This window comes from Ranitomeya variabilis, chromosome 4 (genome assembly GCF_051348905.1).
Source record: "Ranitomeya variabilis isolate aRanVar5 chromosome 4, aRanVar5.hap1, whole genome shotgun sequence".
Classification (NCBI taxonomy): Eukaryota; Metazoa; Chordata; class Amphibia; order Anura; family Dendrobatidae; genus Ranitomeya; species Ranitomeya variabilis.
Window position 1 is genome coordinate 108,069,926 of NC_135235.1, and position 22,448 is coordinate 108,092,373.

The 22,448-nt window shown below is 45.0% G+C and overlaps 1 protein-coding gene across 2 annotated transcripts; it reads left to right on the forward strand.

The window, feature by feature from the left end:
- Positions 1-5,102: 5,102 nt before the first annotated feature.
- On the forward strand, positions 5,103-21,962 carry LOC143769969 (uncharacterized). 2 transcript variants are annotated; one of them, XM_077259083.1, is made up of 6 exons: positions 5,103-5,445; positions 7,469-7,596; positions 15,472-15,584; positions 17,428-17,636; positions 20,205-20,240; positions 20,338-21,962. In XM_077259083.1, the coding sequence occupies exons 1-6, from the start codon at positions 5,321-5,323 to the stop codon at positions 21,614-21,616; spliced, it is 1,890 nt and encodes a 629-aa protein (XP_077115198.1). In that variant the 5' UTR covers positions 5,103-5,320; the 3' UTR covers positions 21,617-21,962. The 2 variants fall into 2 exon arrangements, with proteins under 2 accessions (XP_077115198.1, XP_077115199.1); XM_077259084.1 differs by lacking the exons at positions 5,103-5,445; positions 7,469-7,596 and adding an exon at positions 15,076-15,170.
- Positions 21,963-22,448: the final 486 nt, after the last annotated feature.

Sequence of the window (22,448 nt, forward strand, 5' to 3'; positions counted from 1 at the left end):
TGCTGAGTGTGACGGTACCTTAAGGTTATGGTTGGGATTAGGGTTAGGTTTGTGGTTACGGTTATGATTGGGATTAGAGGTGTATTGGGATTAAGGCTGTGGCTAGGGTTATGGGTGTGGTGGGGTTAGGTTTGTGGTTAGGGTTGGGATTAGGGTTGTGGATAGGGCTATGGTTGGGATTAGGGTTGTGTTGGGGTTAGGGTTGTGGTTGGGATTAGGGTTGTGTTGGGGTTGTGATTAGGGTTATGGTTAGGATTGGGATTAGGTGTGTGTTGGGGTTAGGGTTGGAGTTAAAATTGGGGGATTCCACTGCTTATATACATCATGGGGTCTCCAAACGCGACATGGCGCCACCATTGATTCCAGCCAATTTTGCGTTCAAAAATTCAAATGGTGCTCCCTCCCTTCTGAGCTCTGCCGTGCGCCCAAATAGTGGTTTACCCCCATATATTGGGCATCAGCGTACTCAGGACAAATTGGACAACTTTTGGGGTCCAATCTCTCCTGCTACCCTTGGGAAAATAAAAAATTGGGGGCTTAAAAATCATTTTTGTGGAAAACAAAATATTTTTTTATTTTCATGGCTCTGCATTATAAACTCTTGTGAAGCACTTGGGCTTTCAAAGTGCTCACCACATGTCTAGATAAGCTGCTTGGGGGGGGTCTAGTTTCCAAAATGGGGTCAGCTGTAGGGGATTCCTACTGTTTAAGCATATCAAGGGCTCTGCAAACGCAACATGACGCCGGCAGACCATTCAATCAAAGTCTGCATTCCAAAACATCACTACTTCCGTTCCGAACCCCGACGTGTGCCCAAACAGTAGTTTTCTCCCACATATGGGGTACCAGCATACTCAGGACAAATTGGACAACAAATTTTGGGGTCCAATTTCTTCTGATACCCTTGAGAAAATAAAAAATTGTGGGGTAAAAAATAATTTTTTAGGAAAAAAAAATATTTATTTTCACCGCTCTGCGTTATAAACTTCTGTGAAGCACTTGGGGGTTCAAAGTGCTCACCACACATCTAGATAAGTTCCTTAAGGGGTCTAGTTTCCAAATGGTGTCACTTGTGGGGGGTTTCCACTGTTTAGGCACATTAGGGGCTCTCCAAACGCGACATGGCGTCCAATCTCAATTCCAGCCATGTCTGCATTGAAAATGTCAAACGGTGCTCCTTCCCTTCCAAGCTCTGCCATGCGCCCAAACAGTTGCTTACCCCCATATATGGGATATTCAGTATTCAGGAGAAATTGCACAACAAATTTTGTGGTTCATTTTCTCTTTTTACACTTGTGAAAAAAAAAAAAAATTGGTTCTGAAGTAAAATGTTTGTAAAAAAAAAAAAGTGAAATATTAATTTTTTCCTTCCACATTGCTTCAGTTCCTGTGAAGCATGTAAAGGGTTAATAAAGTTCTTGAATGTGGTTTTGAGCACCTTGAGAGGTGCAGTTTTTAGAATGGTATTACTTTTGGGTATTTTCTGTCATGTACACCCCTCAATGTGACTTTAAATATGAGGTGGTCCCTAAAAAAATGGTCTTGTAAATTTTGTTGTAAAAATGAGAAATTGCTGGTCAAATTTTAACCCTTATAACTTCCTAACAAAAAAAAATGTGTTTCCAAAATTGTGCTGATGTAAAGTAGACATGTGGGAAATGTTACTTATTAAGTAGTGACTTATCTCTCTGATTTAAGGGCATAAAAATTCAAAGTTTGAAAATTGCAAAATTGTAAAAATTTTCGCCACATTTCTGCTTTTTCAGGAATAAACCCAAGTCACATCGAAGAAATTTTACCACTAACAAGAAGTACAATATGTCATGAAAAAACAGTCTCAGAATCAGAGTGGTCCGTTAAAGCATTCCAGAGTTATAACCTCATAAAGTGACAATGGTCAGAAATTTAAAAACTGGCCTGGTCATTAAGCTGCAAATTGGCTGTCACTAAGGGGTTAAATTATAAAGTAAAAATGTGTTTTGTTTTATTTCAAATAAAGGACTTTATTCTGGTTGTATCTTTATTTACCATATAACTATAGGATTAGCAATGGATAGGTGTCTTACGGACTTGTAATAATTATAGGGGATAACTCAGGAGACTCTTTGCGTGGAACAAGACAACTACAGGACACAGTTATGTGGTAAGTCTATATTATCACACGGTGATTCAAACAGGTGCAGAGGGAAACTCAAGTCCACAACACTTGGTGCAAATAATAAACGCAGCTTAGCAGTCTATAGGAAACTTCAGAGCAAAATGCAATCCAGCAGAAAGTCTATGAAGCACAGTTATTCTTGAGGATACTTGACACGAATAAATCCTTGTCTTAGTCCAAACACAGATAGATATGCTTATAGGCAGTTCAAATCATATCTTAGCTCAACCAGGGAGGCCTGGTTAATAGTCTCAGGTTCTTGCAGAGCAGCAACAGCTTACATGTCCAGCAAATGCAAATGGAAGTAAACACGAGCAGCAGATGAAGGAGGATAACTGGAAACTTGTGTATGCAGCAGGAACTCAGAGCAGAGTAGCAGGATCACCACACAGGTTCACAGGAGCAGGTATATAGCCAGGGAGTAATCAGAGGTCAGGAGCTAGATGCAAGGCAGAATACTCTAGCACAGACTGAAGGCTGGGGTGGAGTTTTATAGCAGGAAGACACAGTGCACATGAGACCAAGGACGCCATCTTGGAAAAGGGCAGTAATGCACAAAAGGTAAAAAATATTCAGAGTCCTGACAGGACTAGACAATACAAAGGTGACATTAACCCCACCTGCCACGGCTACAGGGCAAGTGGGAAGAGCAGGGCAAAGTGCCAGAATTTGCGAAGCCGATAGATGTGCCTTTTCTGAGAGGCTGCTATTTTTAGGCTTGTGGGGTCAATATCCATGGCTACTTAAAAGCCCGAGGATACTAGCCCCCAGCTGTAAGCTTTAGCAAGGCTGGTTGTCAAAAATGAAGGTACCAAACACCGTTTTTTTAAATTTATTTAGATAATTAAAAACACAGCAGGGGGATCCCTCTATTCTTGATAACCAGCCTTGCTAATGCTAAGGCCTCTTTCACACTAGCTTCGTGCACTGCACGTCGCTGTGCGTCATTTGGTTGAAAAAACGCATCCTGCAAAAGTGCTTGCAGGATGCATTTTTTCACCATTGATTTGCATTAGCGTCGCATTGCGACGCTTTGCCACACGTCGCAACCGTCGTGCGACGGTTGCGCCGTGTTGTGGCGGACCGTCGGCTGCAAAAAACGTTACATGTAATGTTTTTTGCGGCCGACGGACCGCCATTTCCGACCGCGCATGCGCGGCCGGAACTCCGCACCACCTCCCCGCACCTCACAATGGGGCAGCGGATGCGTGGAAAAACAGCATCCGCTGCCCCCGTTGTGCGGCGCATTCACTGCTAGCGTCGGTACGTCGGCCCGACGCTCTGCGACGGGCCGAGTACGACGCAGTGTGAAAGTAGCCTAACAGATGAGAGTTGCAGCCCCCAACTGTGAGTTTTGCCGGCTGGTTATAGAAAATACAGGGGAACCCATGCCAGATTTTTTATTTATAGAGTAGGTGGGGTTGATGAACACTCCCATCAGCCGCTCCTGCTCTCACTGTTATTAGCGGCAGCAGGTGTAGGCTGAAGAGAGTAATAGTCCCATCAGCTGCTGCTTGCTGTTATCACTTGAATATAATTCTCATCATTCTCCCGTTTGTGCCGATCAATGGCAGAGCAGAGGAGAATGATGAGAGCCATCTTCAGCACCCAGCAGCAGGGAACAACGCTAACTGTACCGCTGCTTCTTAGGTGCTGGTGCGTGTCACACGGATGACATGCCAAGTATGTCATCTATGTGCATATGTCCGCGACGTTTTACGGCCCGTGCTGCTGGTAAAAAAATGGACATGTCAATGTGTTTTTCCCACCGGACACACGGTCTGTGGAAACACACTGACATGTGCAGAGACCCATTCACATGAATGGGTCTATGTGTGTGTCCGGTACGTGTGAAAGCTGTTCCAGAGACTGGACGTGTGCAAGAAGCCTAAGAGTAAGGTCACATGTTCAGTATTTTGTCAGTGTTTTACCTCAGTATTTGTAAGCCAAAACCAGGAGTGGGTGATAAATACAGAAGTGGTGACGGGTTTCTATTCTACTTTTCCACTAATTGCTCCACTTCTGGTTTCGCCTTACAAATACTGAGGTAAAATACTGAACGTATCAGGTCTTAGCAGCTATCCTTAGACAACCTGACTAGGAAGCACCACATCTCACAGCCATAATAATAATAAACATAATTGTGCCTGCAACCCCCAGCACCATCCTATTGGCAGCAGATTAATCTTTGTACTGTCCGGCCGTTCAACAGTGAATATATATTTATTAAGGAACAAAGGTAACACAGCTTACAACTCGTATTTCTTATAGCTTAGGATCTTAGCATCTTGCAAAGTGAAAGTAAAACATGCTCCAGCTGCATACAGTGAACAGGATCTTCATGTTTTTGTTTTTCAACAGTGAATTGCTGGAGACAGAAACCCATGCATTACTAAATAGTAGTCGATGCAATATATACAGCAGTACGCATTATTCCACAATGCTGTACAAGTGTGGAGCCACCTAGTGACAGCGATCCTAGGAGAAAGTTCACACACACACATAGCACAGCTCACCTCCTCCCCCTCCTGTCACAATGACCTGTACACAGGCTCATTAGACGTTTCATCACAAAAGACTATTCTGGCTCAGTACATGTGTTGTTTCCTGAAACAGGAAGTCAGACTATAAACTAGCCCTAGTCGTCAGTGTGAAAAGCGTAAGATTTCTATTTTTAACACAAATTGTGATACGTGATAAAACATTGCGAGGTCCTCCTCTGATGACACATTGCCTTTAATGCTCTGTTCACATCTCTGCCGTCAAAGGTACGATCCCATCTAGCTCTCATAACAGGACTCCAAGCCAAAGGCATATTGATAACTATAGGTACATGTATGAGAGCTCCATAGCTACACAATGCACAGCACAACATGGCTACCTCACGTACATTCCCATGTGGTGGAGCAATAACATGGAACATAACACGCTACACGACCGCGGCCATTCCGTGCCACAAAGCATGCTGGGAGATAACGTCTTGCGCACAAGCCTCACTCTCTCCAGGCTGCCCCGCCCCCCGGACGTGCGTCATCGCGTAGCATTTGCGTTCCACGCTCCGCCTGGCCTCCTTTTGACTTCCGGTTTGGATCCCGCGCTTTGCCGTTGCCTCGGTGGGGGAGCAGTGAGCGTGTATCTGGCCTTGGGTGTTGCGCAGGCAGCATGTCACGGTCCTCGTCGATGCCCCGAATCTACATTGGACGCCTCAGCCATCGCGCCCGGGAGCGGGACGTGGAGCGTTTCTTCAAGGGCTTCGGGAAGATCGTGGAGGTGGATCTGAAGAACGGGTGAGTGATTGGCGGGCGGTGTGCATGGCGCCGGCTCCTGTGTGCGGGGCAGACACGGAGCACGGTACAGCGCGGAGACCCCCGGCCCTGAGGAGAGCAGCGGGCGGACGGGTGTGACCTCCGGCCTCAGCCCGCGGGGACAGGCGCGGCCATGGCTGTGAGATAAGCGGAGGCCGTGACCCCGTGTGCACACTGACAGACTGAGCGGCTTTTATGTCCAGTTGGGAAACTGCCAGTCCCTTTATTGGAGGATTTGTCTTAATGACTCCATATTTGTCACCAGTGAAAGGGTCAGCAGCATCTGCTCCCATAGTGCATCATCCCAAGAGTCCGTGCAGTTATTAATGTGATATCGCTTCCTAATTACACAATGGTCAGTGTGGCCTAAGTGAAGTGAGTGCCGCCCCAGTGACATAGCTGGCTCCATCATACTGTGTAATCCGGCCGTGTGCTGCCGAGAACGGCCTGTGCCTGCATAACAAGTGGCCACAAAGAGGTGTAGTCAGCATTAGCCCACTGCTGATCATGTGCTGTCCCCTTACCCCTGCTGTGCGGCACCTGCTCTCCTTTGCTCCACCCCAATTTCTATTAACAGGCTGCAGTGGTGACTGCAGCACTTGTGACCACTGCAGCCAATCGCTGAGCTTCAACAGTGATAAGATGGCACGTGCCGAGTCCAGGGCAGTGGTCGTGTTCTGTACTTGTGGTGTCGCCAGTGCAGCCTGACAGACGTTGGAGATCAGGAAGTAAGTTAGGTTTTTGTTTTTTTTTTTTGTTTTTTTTTATACTTTTTACATAGGTCAAGTCTGTAAATGGAAAAGAAAGTTAAAACTGGAAAACCTCATAAAAATGTAATCAGAAACCGTCCTACTTTTCCTGCAAGTTGAGGTAGCATTATGTCACGGCGTCAGTGAAGGCAGATTGTTTCATTAGTGAGATAAGAGATGGCAGTTACTATGTAGATGGGAGGGGGAGAAGGAGGCAGAGCAGCCCCTCGCTCCTCCCCCAAGTTACGTAGAACATAGTCACTAGTACCTGCCGTCTCCTATCTCAGTAACGGTCTGTCTTCACTGAATTCAGATATTACCTGTAAACTGAGGATATTAAAAATGATCAGACCCAGAGAAGAAAGATGACTGCTCTAATGAGATATGGTACAAAGTTGTTTATTTTCATGTCTAATTGTGCACTAATTGTGGGCTTTGCTGCACATGTCACCTGTTATGTAGTGCCGACACCCGCATTTGATTGTGCTGGCTCTTGCAGTGAGCCTGCACAATTGTCGCGCTGTACATGTACTGTGGTTCCCACAGCACCGTATGTGTATGTTGGATGACATGAAGTAGTTAAACAAGTAATTTTCTGATGATACACACCCTTTTAAGAGGATGATGTCTATTGTCTGTCTTCCAAACACAGCTAGAGTACCCCTGTAAAGTAGTTGTTTGCTCTTCTACAAAGTCTGTAGTCGCTCTGTGTGAGGGCTGACTTCTGAATTGGCCTGACTCTTCAGTGTTGCAGGTGAGAGCCTGTTGTCACGTGTCTGAAAATGTGATATGCATACGCATGGTCACATACTGTCTAGACGTGCTAGGCTTCGCTCAGTTCAAGTGACTGGCTGAGACAGCACTCAAGACCGTCTGTTCTCACCTTCCACCCCGGAGAATCCTGACATTATGTGGGCTTGCGCTGTAAGGATTCAGACGTCTGCAGTCACATATACAGGCTTTTAGCAGAAGACCCGACAACCTCTTTAAGACAGAACCCATAGACCACAGTGGAATCTAGCCATGGAGATCTGGTGCGTCGCTAGATACTTAATTTTCATATTGTCACTGCAAAAACTGATTTGTGACTAGACCTCCGGTTCCACCCACTAACCCCTGGTAATCTTGTCGATACGTTGCTCTTTTACCTGTTAAAGATGGGGCTTGTGTAGATTTGCTCTACTTCATTTGAGGTTTGCGCAAGTTTTCCACTTTGTGCTGAATGTAAACTGTGCAGTGTTCTTTCTTTCTTTTAGATACGGATTTGTGGAATTTGAAGACCTTCGAGATGCTGATGACGCAGTGTATGAAATGAATGGGAGAGACCTATGTGGTGAGCGCGTCATTGTGGAACATGCTCGCGCGCCAAGGAGAGACCTGCGCAGTAAGTATACCTGTAATGCTGCCTTCGTTTTGGGAGCGCTTATGAAATATTAATTTTAATAGGAATTTTCAGGTTTTCTTTGACCTGTAATGTTAGATGCTTTCCTTATAGTGATTGTAGGTACTACTGCATCAACTCTTTAGTTTAGAGGCTATTCACTGAATGCCAATTAGTCTGACCCTCTTCGTACATTTCTATGTAAAGAAGTTATCCACATATGTGCATACAGCACGCACCTTTTGTGCAACAGTACCCATGGGCACTATTTAAGGCATGTAATGAATACTTTGGGTTAGAAGGAGTTGTGCCATGACAAATACTTTAAGTTGGAAAATTATTAAAAAAAATTGTTGCAGTAGATGTGAATCTCCTGCTACCCTTCTTAAATTTGTACCCACAGTAAATTTTGACATTACGTATAGAACAACATAACTGCTTCTCTCCTCCCTGGGGCTCAGCAGAGGATGCTCCATTATAGGGGAATGCATTTAGAAAAGGGAAAAATCCTTCTCATAATGTGGCTGAATAAGCAAGTTTTGTGACAAAGTACTGCTGCTTGCCTAAGGGTAGGTTCACATTGCGTTAGTGGGTGATCGCTAACGGACAGCGTTGCACGGCGAAAATGTCGCAATTAACGCCGTGCAACGGGTCCGTTAGCGCACCCATTGACAGCAATGTAAATTTCGCCTGCAGCGCATCACTAGCGCGTGCCTTTTTCGGCTCGCGCTAGTGATGTGCCGTTCTTCTGTGACGCGCCTCGGACGCTGCTTGCATCGTCCGCGGCGCGCCCGAGGTCCGTTCCCCGCTCTTGCAGATCGGGGATCTGCGAGAGCGGGGACGTTAACGCGACCCCTGAACGCGGCGCCTAAATAAACATTGCGTTAGCGCAATCCGCTAGCGCTAAACGGATTGCCCTAACGCAATGTGAACCTAGCCTAAGTGCTGTAGCTTCCTCTTTTTCTCTCTAGTAACTAAATCTGAATTCACATGCATCAAAGTTGGTGCAGTATTTCCAATTTGTCAACAGGTTTTTTGTTTTGTATTCTTCCCCAACATGTGCAAGTACCTGAAAAAAGTGAACTGCCTTATAAAAAATGAAAGGTAGTATGTCACTGGAAATGCTCTTAACTTGCAGATATAGGATTAGTCTGTAGATTAATAGCCCATGCTGCTGGTAGGAAATGACTTTTATTCATCCGGTCAGTCAGTGCTGTGCCGGGGGGAGTAGTTACAGCTACTGCTCTCTATACACAGCAGAGACTGAACCCGTGCCGGTGTCCCCAAGGACTGAAACCCAAGCTTTACCGGGAAGAATAAAGTTAAAGGGGTATTCCCATTTCCAAGATTCTATCCCAATATGTAGCATGTGTAACATTAGATATCTCCATGGATGCCAAAACTACTGCAATGCCCTGTACATGGTGTAAGCGACATAGCAAATCAGAGAACTATATTACTTTTCTAATTGGAGGTACCGTATATATTCGAGTATAAGCAGAGACCCCTAATTTTGCAACAAAAAACTGGGAAAACGTAATGACTCGAGTATAAGCCTAGGGTGGAAAATGCAGCAGCTGCCGGTAAATGTAAAAAAAAAAAAAAAATACCAATAAAAGTAAAATTAATTGAGACATCAGTAGGTTGTGTTTTTGAATATCCATATTGAATTAGGAGCCCCATATAATGCTCCATACAGTTCATGATGGGCCCCATATAATGCTCCATACAAAATGATACGCCCCATATAATGCTCCATAAAATTTGATGGGCTCCATATTAAAATATGCCCCATATAATGCTGCACAAAGGTTAATAATGGCCCCATAAGATGCTCCATAGAGACATTTGCCCCATATAATGCTGCACAAATGTTGATTATGGCCCCATAAGATGCTCCATATAAAAATGTGCCCCATATAATGCTCCATACAGTTCATTATGGCCCCATAAGATGCTTCATATAACAATGTACCCCATATAATGCTCCATGCAGTTTTTTATGGCCTCATAAGATGCTCCATATAACAATGTGCCACATATAATGCTCTATACAGTTCATTAGATCCCCATAAGATGCGCCATGTAACAATGTGCCCCATATAATGCTCCATGCAGTTCTTTATGGCCCCATAAGATGCTCCATATAACAATCTGCTTCAATCCTCCCCATCCATCTCACCTCCTCCTCAGAACTGTTCCTTAACATACAATCCTCTGCCTCCAAACACAGACAGCCCTCTCATGCCCTCTCCTGCTCCCACCTGCTAACACTTTCTCTGCTCCTTCTCACTGCTGGTGATATCTTTCCAAATCCTGGTCCTCCTCACCACATTCCCACTGTCATTTCTACCTCCCATCCACGCTCTATCACAAACTTCTGTAACCTCTCTAACCTTATACCCATTCGCCCATCCCCCGCTTCCCCAGTCCCACTAACAGAAGCTCTGTGGAACGCTCGCTCTGTCTGCAACAAGCTTTCCTACATCCATGATCTTTTTGTTACTACCAAACTTTCATTCCTCGCCATCACCGAAACCTGGCTCACCCCTTCTGACACAGCCTCCCCTGCTGCACTCTTACGGTGGCTTCCACCTTTCTCACACACCCCGCCCCAGCAGCAAACATGGCGGAGGAGTTGGTTTTCTCCTGTCAGATAACTGCTCCTTCACCCCAATCCCACTGCCACCCTCTTACCCTCCCTTTCTTTGAGGTGCACTCTATGCGCATCTATTCCCCCTCCAACTGGCTGTCATTTACCGCCCCCCAGGGCCAGCCACCACCTTCTTTGACCACTTCACCACCTGGCTACTTCATTTCCTTTCCGCGGACATCCCCACTATCATCATGGGCGACTTCAACATCCCCATTGACACTTCCCTCTCAGCTGCCACCAAACTTCTATCTCTCACTTCCTCCTTCGGCCTCACTCAATGGTCTTCTGCAGCCACTCACAAAGATGGTCACACACTGGACCTCATCTTCACCCGCCTCTGCTCCCTATCTAACCTCTCTAACTCACCTCTTCCTCTCTCTGACCACAACCTTCTCACATTCTCTTCCCTCTCCACTCCATGTCTACAATTCCCACCCCACAAACTTTCACACCCTCGCAGAAATCTTAAACATCTTGACCTACATTCATTCTCTGAATCCCTCCTCCCTCTCACAGACATAAGTTCCTTACACAATGCGGATGACGCTGCCGCTCTATATAACACCACAATAGCTGTAGCTTTGGAATCTGCTGCCCCACTTGCACATACCAAAGCTCACAAAATTAACAGACAACCCTGGCACACCAGCCTGACCAAAGAACTGAGGCGAGCTTCCAGGGCTGCTGAGCGCAGATGGAAAAGATCCCACTCCAACGAGCACTTCACTACTTTCAAGACCACACTCGCCACAGCTAAACAAACCTACTTCTCTTCTCTCATATCCTCTCTGTCTCACAACCCTAAACAGTTATTCAACACCTTCAATTCTCTCCTCCGTCCCCCAGCACCTCCTCCCCTCCCCACTTATCTCAGCTGAAGACTTTGCCTCATTTTTCAAGCAGAAGATTGATAACATCAGAGACGGTTTTTGTCAACAACCCCCAGAGCCCTTCCTCCTGACTTCCCAGCCCTCCACCTTCAAAACCAACTTCTCCACCATTACATAAGATCAACTCTGCACTCCACTCTCAAAATCGCATCTCACCACCTGTGCACTTGACCCGCTCCCATCCCACTTCATCCCAAACCTCACCACAGTCTTCATCCCAACCCTAACCCATCTCTTCAACCTATCACTAACAACTGGTGTTTTCCCCTCAAGCTTTAAACATGCCTCCATCACACCTATCCTCTAAAAGCCCTCTCTTGACCCATCCTCTGTATCTAGCTATCGCCCTATATCACTTCTCCCTTATGCCTCAAAACTACTGGAACAACACGTCTACCTTGAACTGTCCTCCCATCTCTCTTCTTGCTCCCTCTTTGACCGCTTACAATCTGGCTTCCGGTCACACCATTCCACTGAAACTGCCCTAACTAAGGTCCCCAATGACCTCTTAACCGCCAAGAGCAAGCAACACTACTCTGTCCTCCTCCTCCTCGACCTGTCGGCTGCCTTTGACACAGTGGACCATTCCCTATTATTACAGACCCTCTCATCCCTTGGCATCACAGACTTGGCCCTATCCTGGATCTCATCGTACCTAACAGACCGGACATTCAGCGTCTCCCACTCACACACCACCTCCTCACCTCGCCCCCTATCTGTCGGAGTCTCACAAGGTTCAGTCCTTGGGCCCCTGCTCTTCTCCATTTACACCTTTGGCCTGGGACAGCTCATAGAATCTCATGGCTTTAAGTATCACCTCTATGCTGATGACACACAGATCTACATCTCAGGACAAGATATCACCTCCCTACTAACCAGAATCCCTCAATGTCTGTCCACTATTTCATCCTTCTTCTCCGCTAGATTTCTGAAACTTAACATGGACAAACCAGAATTCATCATCTTTCCCCCCATCTCACGCGACCCCCCCCCCCCCAACGAACCTACCCATTACAGTACATGGCTGCCCACTCTCCCCAGTCCCACAAGCTCGCTGCCTCGGGGTAATCCTTGACGCTGATTTCTCCCTCAAACCACATATCCAAGCCCTTTCCACTTCCTGCCGACTTCAACTCAAAAATATTTCACGAATCCGTACATTCCTCAACCAAGAATCTGCAAAAACCCTAGTCCATGCCCTCATCATCACTCGCCTTGACTACTGCAACCTCCTGCTCTGTGGCCTCCCCTCTAACACTCTAGCACCCCTCCAATCTATTCTAAACTCTGCTACCTGACTAATCTACCTGTCCCCCCTCTATTCCCCTCTGTCAATCCCTTCACTGGATGGCTCCCCATTGCCCAGAGACTCCACTACAAAACCCTAACCATGACGTACAAAGCCATCCACAACCTGTCTCCTCCATACATCTTTGACCTCGTCTCCCAATACTTACCTGCACGCAACCTCACAAGATCACCACGATCCTCACAAGATCTCCTTCTCTACTCCCCTCTTATCTCCTCTTCCCACAATCGTATACAAGATTTCTCTTGCGTATCACCCCTACTCTGGAACCCTCTACCACAACACATCAGACTCTCGTCTACCATCGAAACCTTCAAAAAGAGCCTGAAGACCCACCTCTTCCGACAAGCCTACAACCTGCAGTAACCAACGATCAACCAAACCGCTGCATGACCAGCTCTATCCTCACCTACTGTATTCTCACCCATCCCTTGTAGATTGTGAGCTTTCGCGGGCAGGGTCCTCTCCTCCTGTACCAGTTATGACTTGTATTGTTTAAGATTATTGTACTTGTTTTTATGTATACCCCTCCTCACATGTAAAGCGCCATGGAAAAAATGGCGCTATAACAATAAATAATAATAATGTGCCACATATAATGCTCCATGCAGTTCATTATGGCCCCATAAGATGCTCCATGTAACAAAATGTGCCACATATAATGCTCCATGCAGTTCATTATGGCCCCCATAAGATGCTCCATGTAACAATGTGCCACATATAATGCTCCATGCAGTTTATTATGGCCCCCATAAGATGCTCCATGTAACAATGTGCCACATATAATGCTCCATGCAGTTCATTATGGCCCCATAAGATGCTCCATATAACAATGTGCCCCATATAATGCTCCATGCAGTACTTTATGGCCCAATAAGATGCTCCATATAACAATATTCCACATATAGTGCTGCTGCAATAAAAAAAAAACATACTCCCCTCTCGTCACTGCCCGCTGCTCCTCAGCGCTCTCCGCACTGACTGTTCAGGCAGAGGGCGGCGTGCACACTAATACGTCATCGCACCTTCTGACCTGAACAGTCACTGCAGAGGATGCGGAAGAAGGGGCGGCATTGGAACAAGGAAAGGTGAATATGAAATACTCACCTTCTCCCGGCGCGGTCTCTGGCAGCTTCTCCCAGACATATGGTCTCCGGGCGTGGCAGCTTTTTCCTCTGTTCAGCGGTCACTGGTACCGCTCATTACAGGAATGAATATGTGGCTCCACCCCTATGGGAGTGGAGTCCATATGCATTACTTTAATGAGCGGTACCACGTGACCGCTGAACAGGGGAAAAAGCTGCCGGAGACCATGGGACACGCAGGGACCGCGCCAGGAGCAGGTGAGTATGTGACCGACGTCGCTCCCCCTCACCCACCGCCCCCCAAACCCCTCCAACCATGACTCGAGTATAATGCGAGAGGGGCACTTTCAGCCCATTTTTTGGGGCTGAAAATCTCCGCTTGTACTTGAGTATATACAGTATTTTATATTATTAGTCCTACTATATAAAAGGATCTTGGAGATGGAAATACCCCTTTAGTTTCCTCCCGGCAGTAGGGCTCCAAGTGCAGACAGGTTCAAAATGCTATTAACCTGAAGATTAACCGCACATCTGCAGGTTAATAGCGTGTTTTTCACATGACCGGTTCCCTTTAAAATTCTTCCCCATATTACTATTTTACCATACGTCCATGCCAGACTGATATGCTGTGAATTTTACACAGCACAAAAATGTGCAATGAATGGTGCAGATGTAGCTGTGAGTTTAACCCATACTTTATCATCTGCATTGTGAAGAGTGACATCTGTGATGAAAATTTCATCCATAGTACTGATATTCTAATAGGCAGCATGTTTTCTGTCTGGAAAATCCGCTGTGTACTTGACCTTTGATGGGCCAGATAGTCCGTGGGACTTACATAATATGTATGGGGCCACCTAATGATTCTCCAGTGTCTGCCATCACAGGAAACACAGATCCCGGCATGGTAGACGTTGGCATCCCTGGTATCTGGATATATGTTGGTTCCCCATTGTTCAATTTGTCTTTTTCTATGGAAGAAAACATGCACGCTTGTCCTTTCTGAACATGCATGTTTATTGGGAAGTTTTTCTAAAAAGTTGCTGACCTCCTCTCTAACGTAAGCATCCTTCTAAACCCAAAACCTCCTCTCCCTCCTGCTATAGCTGCAGTGGGACCATAGATTAGTAATGCCTAGCTTGTTTAGTCCATTCCCAGCCTTGCAGGTTGGCTTTAACCTGGTAGATTTCTATACGTTTATGGAGCGCACAGGCCTAGGTGAGTATTTGCATTTTCTTCTAACTTTAAGACCTAACACACAAAATACATTTAGGATAGTGATCTCAAATTTTTTTGCTTCACCAAAACAATTTGTGCATTGGTTTATCACAACCCACCTAACTATTGCCGAATGCATTTTAACATGGTCTCGGCTGTGTGGAGAATGAATCAGTGACCATTGTAAAGACTGCCATTGGGAGATACTGCAGAGGCTAGCATGGGGCTGACTTTGGGTCTGTCTCCAAGTAATATTGACTATGCAGCCGCTTCCTTCCCCCGCCTCTCTCTTCTTCTCGTGAGATCCGAGGAGGTGCCACGGGGGGGCGCGTACGTGGGTGAGCGCGTTGGGTTTACCAGTCGGCGGGGGGCCGAGGCTGATGAGCGAGGGCGGAAAAGGGGAGCCCTTTACTTTTAAGGTAAGTGAATTTTGGGCTGCATGTGCGTTTTCATGAAAACTTGCATAGGGGAGGGTAGCTTGTATAAATAAACAGGAGCTAGGCAAAGTGAGTATTTGGGCAGGGTGCTATGGTGATACTGTCTTTAAAGGATGAGATGCATCAAAACTGAGGGAGAGAAAATTGTAAGTTAGTGTGGCCAGCTATCTGTTATTGCATAGCTGCTGGTTTCTCAGTGTATAGGTGGGACAAGAGTGTGCATTTCTGCTAGACTCAATCATGGCTGCATTTCTGATCTCTCTTCTCTGTCCCCGTGTCCCAGGTGGCTATGGCTACCGTAAAAGCGGTAGTGACAAGTTTGGACCGCCAGTTCGCACAATGTATCGTCTGAGAGTGGAGAACCTGTCTACAAGGTGCAGCTGGCAAGACTTAAAGGTAGGTATTTCTGACCGAATATTAAACTTTAAACTGCACGCTTATTAAATGAGGAGCAATGCTTTAAAGCAAACCTGTCAGCAAGATTGTGCTCATTAACCTACCGACAGTGTCAGGTTGGCACCGCTATACTGATTACAATGATACCTGGGTGATGAAATCCGTCTTGTGGTTGTTGTTCAATCTGTATTTGCAGTTTTCAGTTAATGAGATTCTCGTGCTCCTGGGCTGTGGAGGGGTCTTCATGTGGTGCTCTTATGACCGGACACTGATCCTTGCCACCTACTTTACATGCTACATTAAATAGTGTTACCAACTGAACATGAAGAGGAAGCCAGGGCGGCAGCTCATCCCAGACTTCTTTTTCATATTCAGTTTGTCCGAAGTCAGAGACAGTAGTGCTAGGCATCACGTGTCATTCCACCACATCACAGCCCAGCAACGCGTGTGCCAGCACTGTTGGAACAGAGCCAGAGGGGGAAGGTAAGTATAGGCTTTATTACTTTATCGGGGCTGAACATTTAATTTAAGAAACCATTGTCCTGTTAGTGGACATCCCCTTTAATAGTGTTCTGAAACTGCCTGGCGCCTGAATGTAGAGTCCGGAAGGTGGCACCGTCATGGTTTCAGTCACCGCTCTCTGTATAGAGCAGCGTGTGTAACCGCAACCCTGTCACTGACTGGCTCTGCATAAGGGTTGGATGTCAGTAAGTGCCATGGGTGCGATTCCAGCCGCCACTCTCTTCGAACATAGCGGTGACTGAAACGCAAACTCTGCCGGGAGGAATAAAGTTAATTCCCTCCTGGCAACAGGGCTCTAAGTGCAGACACCAGGCAGGTACAGCATTCTGTTAACCTGCAGATTAACCCTGTATCTGCAGACTAATCGCTTTTTTCATGTGACAAGTGCTTTTTTGAAGGTAACCTGTCAGTAGGTAGTTGCTCACCTTCCTATGCTGACCATCTCTTTCGACTCAGCATCGTCATGAACAACTACTATTCCATTGGTTACTGTGATCTAACGTCTACAAAGAGACTCAAACTCTTCTGCTGATTGACAGCCGTCTCCCTACTACATTAGATTGAGCCAGCTGTCAATCAATATGACGTAGGCAGTGTTGGTCCCAGATAACCCCTTTTAATAGCTCTACTGTGCCTCGTAAGATTAGTGAAAATGTTTATTTACCTTCCGGACTGGTGCCGTTTCTCTGATCACCGTGCTGTCTCCTGTGAATCTCGCAACACTATCACGCGACTGCCAGGAAACACAACTCAACATTCGAATGAACGGTGCTGGTCCAGGAGGCATGTACACCGCTTTTCTTTAATTTTAAGATTCGGTGTAGCTGTTAATGAAGGTTATCCAGTATTGTACAACTTGAAAATTCTTACAGTTTCTGCTATGCTTGCAGAGTTGCTGTTCTTGTGTGGCAATCATTTCGTTCAAATTGGTTACTGTTTTAGGGACAAGTGGGCATCCCAGTGGTGGGACCCCCAATGGCGATCAAATTATCATCCATTCTAAATAGGTAGTAGCTTGTGAAGTTGGAGCAACCCCTTTTATTAGTTCCATAGACCTGTATGAGTCAGGTTTATGGTAAATATCTCCTAGGTTTTCAGATGCAAATTACCCATTCATTCACTAATGAAAAATGATGTCCCTTTTGCTTCCAAGCACAACAGCATAAACAAAAATCTGTTCTGACCAGTTACAACAGATATTTTCAACTTTACAAGCCATACAGTTATGTCTGCACCATCTTTATTACCTTGAGTTTTGCATTGAATGCAGCTGACAAATGTGTTGTGAATAAAACCTTATAGTTTTTGTTTTGTTTTTAAGGACTTCATGCGGCAGGCGGGTGAAGTCACCTTTGCTGATGCTCATCACAGGCGACCTAATGAAGGAGTCATAGAATTCCGCTCATACTCTGACATGAAGAAAGCATTAGAAAGGTTGGATGGCAAAGAGGTGAATGGTCGAAAGATCCGTCTTGTGGAGGATAGGGCCGAATCTTGGGCCAAACGGTCGTCTTCTCGCAGCCGCTCAAGGTAAACCATTTAGTTCAAGTACTAATGGGTCCTAAGATAAATGAGACTGGGGGCACACATGACATGCACTGGGTTGAACAAAGTTCTTGTGCCAGATTTCTGATGTAAAACACCTTGAAATGTTGTCAAATTTCTGCACGAGCCAGAGGTGTGCAAAAATATTCTGCCTTTTTGTGTTTCTACACCATGTACCCCATAGCTGACTAGTAACATTTCTGGCAGAAGTGCATGACAGTGGTAAGATGCACCTTCTTAAGTGTCATGGTCCCCTCGTTAAGACTCATTAGAACACCAGTGTTAATAAATCAAGGCCTTAGTATGACATAAATACAAAGTGCCACAGTTTGGTATGCAGTTATTGGCCACATGTTTTACTTGAAAAAACTGTAGTCAATAAGTTGCATCGCAAAGCTTCTTCAATTGATCTCTTGTGGGTTGTTGTATGTATAACAGGTTAAAGAAATTAAGCACAACTTTTCCCAAAGAAAGGTTATCAAGAATTAGAACAATGAAGGAAACTCAATACCACACAAAAACCCTGATTGGGTAGGAAAAACCACCAGAAAAGGGTCAAGAGTATATTACCCAAAATATGATCAATTTATTATTATTAAAATTACACAAAATTGCAACAATACGGAGCAGCACTACCAAAGCAGGTTACATAGGAATTTTGTTGACCAAAATATAGCATAGTTTACAAATAAAAGATTATTTTAGTGCAAGATACAATGATTGTGTTGTAAAAAATGTAAGGACACACTGAATATGAGGGAGTTACCATTGCCATATTCCTATTAGTCCCAAAAGGGGTCAAAACTCCAAGTGGAGAGGGAACATGGACAGTGATTACTCCCTAGAATAAAGGGCAAAAGTGCATATTAGTGCTCGCATTTGGGGAGGTGTCCATGATTATAAAACAAGTTCCAGCTCTGTAACTTGGGTATGCCACAAAACTTAAGCCCAGGCCTGCTGCCTCTACGCGTGTTTCGCCCGTCTTAGTCAGACGATAATTGTTGCAATTTTGTGACATTTTAATAATATTTTGGTTAATATACTCTTGACCCTTTTCTGGTGATTTTCCTACCCAATCAGTGTTTTTGTGAGGTTAAAGAAATTGTCCACCTTGTTAAAAGTAATTTCTGCAATTGGCATTCAATAATTTTGCCTTATTTTCTCATTTTCCCTATGCAAAAATATTGGCCCCCATAATCTGTGCATTCCCCATTCTAGCCACCATCCTGTTATGTCCTCGATCCTGGGCACAATCCTGTCATAATGTCTACAATTCTGTCCCCTTCTAATATATAAAGCTGAATGTGTGTGTGTGTGTCCGGGATTGGCATCTGCACCGTCGCCGCTACAGCCACAAAATTTTGCACAGTCACACGTCTGGACCCCGAGAGCGTCATAGGCTATGTTGTGAGGCAAAATTTTAACCCCGCGCGTTCCAATTCACCAAACAATTTTGCCCCCATCTACATAATGGGGAAAAAGTGAAAGGAAAAGTGTTGGAGGCAAATTGACAGCTGCCAGATGTGAACAAGGGGGACTTAGAGTGAGAGCGATGGTGCCAAAGAGTATATACCGTACAGCAGGGGTGTCAAACTGCATTCCTCGAGGGCCGCCAACAGGTCATGTTTTCAGGATTTCCTTGTATTGCACAGGTGATAATTTAATCACCTGCACAGAATGATTCCAGCACCTTGTGGAATGCTAAGGAAATCCTGAAAACATGACCTGTTGGCGGCCCTCGAGGAATGCAGTTTGACACCTCTGCCGTACAGTTGCTAAGGTGCCCGAGGTCCGTTCCCCGCTCTCGCAGATCGGGGATCTGTGAGAGCGGGGACGTTACTGCGACCCCTAATGCGGCCCCTAAATAACCATTGCGTTAGCGCAATCCGCTAGCGCTAAACGGATTGCCCTAACGCAATGTGAACCTAGCCTTACAGGAGCAGCAATTAAAAGGTAGAAAATTAAGCTTAAACCCCCACAACACACATTCAGCCACTCTCTTCTAGTCATTGGGCCTGCAGGGAATTTAGTCACTACTCAGTACAGTGTAATCACTTCCCAGCACATTATCAGCCTGTTATGCACCCACACTGTATAGCGGGCTGTTAAGAGTGCTGGAGAGCAATTCTAGTACCCTGTGTAGTGAGCGGTGACTAACTGCTCCTTCCACCACGTTGATGACTGGAAGCAGCAGCTGCAGGGAGGACAAAGCTTCATTTTATCTCTTTTTAACCGCTGCTCCAATGAGCCACCTACACAGGGCGAAAATGCGATTTATCTGCACATTATCAATATATCTGCACCCTGTGTTTCTCAAAGTGACAGGTTCCATTTTAAGCAGGCATATGTTGGCACTGGTTTATTGGGCCCATAAGTTCTTCAGATTTCTCGCATCTGCAAAAATTGTCAAGCCCAAAATGAAAAATGTATTTTCTGCATAGAATTTAATCTAGGTATAAAATTGAAATAAAGGTAGTGGTGAGGCACCTCATTCAATATAAGATAGCTGTTCGTCATGATATCTGTAATACTAATTGGAATTTAAAATTTCAGGTCACGATCATGGAGGAGCAGCCGTTCTAGATCAAGGTACAGGAGATACAATTTACATCTTCTTGATTTATAAAACGAGAAAAGGTTTATCATGGATTTTTTTTATTTTTTTTTAATCTTCCAAAACATACAGATCTCGAAGCAGACAACTGGATCGAAGGAGCCGGAGTCGCAGCAGAGACAGGAGAGATAGCAGAAGTGTTAGCAGAGGAAGGAGAGACAGCAGAAGTCGCAGTAAAGACAGAAGCAAAAGTCGTAGCAGAAGTGTAAGCAAGAATAGGAGAGGAAGGAGAAGCCGCAGCTATAGTAAAGGAAGAAGCAGGAGTCTTAGCAAGTCACGGAAAAATAGAGATGGCAGAAGCCGAAGTGCAGAAGAAAAGAAGAGCCGAAGCAGGGAGAGAGCAAGCAGGAGCCGTAGCAAGCACAGCAAAAGTAATGAAAGAAGCCCTAGTAAGGGGAAAGAGAAGGATGGGAGTCGGGAAAGAAGTCCAGTAAAGGAGCCTGCAGAAAAGGGGAGAAGTCTGAGCAAGGAGAGAGAGAGGAGCCGTAGCAGGGAAAGGAGGGATAGTAAGCGGAGAAAGGATAGGCACAGAAGCCGAAGTAAGGGAAGGAGAGCTAGAAGTAGGTCCAGAGATAGAAAGAAAAGGGACAGAAGTCGGAGCAGAAGCAAGAGTCGGAGTAATGAAAGAGTGAGAAGTGGCAGCAAAAAAAGAAGCAGAAGTCGTAGCAGAGAAGAAAGGAAAAGAAAAAGAGATTATAGCAGAGACAGGAGTCGCAGCAAAGAAAGTAGAAGAAATGGTAGAAAGAGCCGTAGTCAAAGCCAGGAGGAAAATCCTAAACGTAGCCGTGGAGACCGGAGCAGAAGTGCAGACTCTTTGAACAAAAGCAAAAAAGAGGACACTGTAGCATTTACTACAGAGTCTGATCAGGAAATTGAGGAAGGTGAAATTGTTTGCCATGATGGTAACCCTAGAAATCTGGCTCCACCATCTCAACCTGCTGTTGAAACTGATACCCTTCCTGTTGAAAATTCTCCCCCTGCTGTTGAAACTGATACCCTTCCTGTTGAAAATTCTCCCCCTGCTTTTGAAACTGCTTGTTCTCCTGTTGAACGTTCTCCCCCTGCTGTTGAAACTGCTTGTTCTCCTATTGAACGTTCTCCCTCTGCTGTTGAAACTGCTTGTTCTCCTGTTGAACGTTCTCCCCCTGCTGTTGAAACTGCTTGTTCTCCTATTGAACGTTCTCCCCCTGCTATTGAAACTGCTTGTTCTCCTGTTGAACGTTCTCCCCCTGCTGTTGAAACTGCTGCCCCTCCTGTTGAAAATTTTCCCATGGGGGAGATTCAGGAAGAAGCTCCATCAGCAACCTCACCTCCCAAACAGTCTAGACCACCTTCCCCTACAGAGCCATGAAATCTTTCATTTTGTTTTTTTAAGAAGTTGCACTCTGTCCCTAATGTGTTTTTTTTTTTTCTTTCTTTTCTTTTTTTTTTTTTTTTTTTTTAAATTATTTTGGAAAGTAAAACTTTTTAATATATCTCCTAGGCTGTAAGCATCCCCCCAATATTTCATATTCAGAACAAAATGCAGATTTGATGCATGACCTTATTTGATGAAATATTTTGTATGCTTCTTGAGTTACTTGGTGAAATGTCAGGAAACCAGGTTATAGATATCTGAGAATAACACCCTAAAATCTTGTGGTGTTGTGTAATCTTATCATTTTTTAATTAAATAAAATAACATGTTTTTGCTTTTATTTGTTGTTTTCTATTTCTTTGCCAGTTATTATTCTCCTGTGGTTTATATCTTCATATTGGTGAACTACCTGGTTTTCTTTCAAATTGAATAAAGAATATTTTTGCTTCAGAAAGTACCAGTGCCTTTATTGAGTAGTTGGAAATACAGCTCTGGCAAAAATTAAGAGACCACCACATCAAAACCCTGTCATGGGCAGCCCAATCACCAGACCTGAACCCCATTGAAAACTTCTGGAATGTAATCAAGAGGAAGGATGATGGATAGTCACAAGCCATCAAAAAAAAAAACTGCCTAAATTTTTGTGCCAGAAGCAGTGTGAAAGACTGGTGGAAAGCATGCCAAGACACATGAAAGCTGTGATTTAAAAATCATGCTCATTCCACAAAATATTGATTTCTGAACTCTTCCTGAGTTAAAATATTAGTATTATTGTTTCTAAATGATTATGAACTTGTTTTCTTTGCATTATTTGATGTCTGAAAGC

Excerpts from the sequence above, each read along its gene's own strand:
- LOC143769969 (XM_077259083.1), top strand. The coding sequence starts at position 5,321 with ATGTCACGGTCCTCGTCGATGCCCCGAATCTACATTGGACGCCTCAGC. Across the intron at positions 7,597-15,471 it reads GCCAAGGAGAGACCTGCGCA|GTGGCTATGGCTACCGTAAA; the intron begins GTAAGTATACCT and ends CCCGTGTCCCAG. Across the intron at positions 15,585-17,427 it reads GCAGCTGGCAAGACTTAAAG|GACTTCATGCGGCAGGCGGG; the intron begins GTAGGTATTTCT and ends TTTGTTTTTAAG.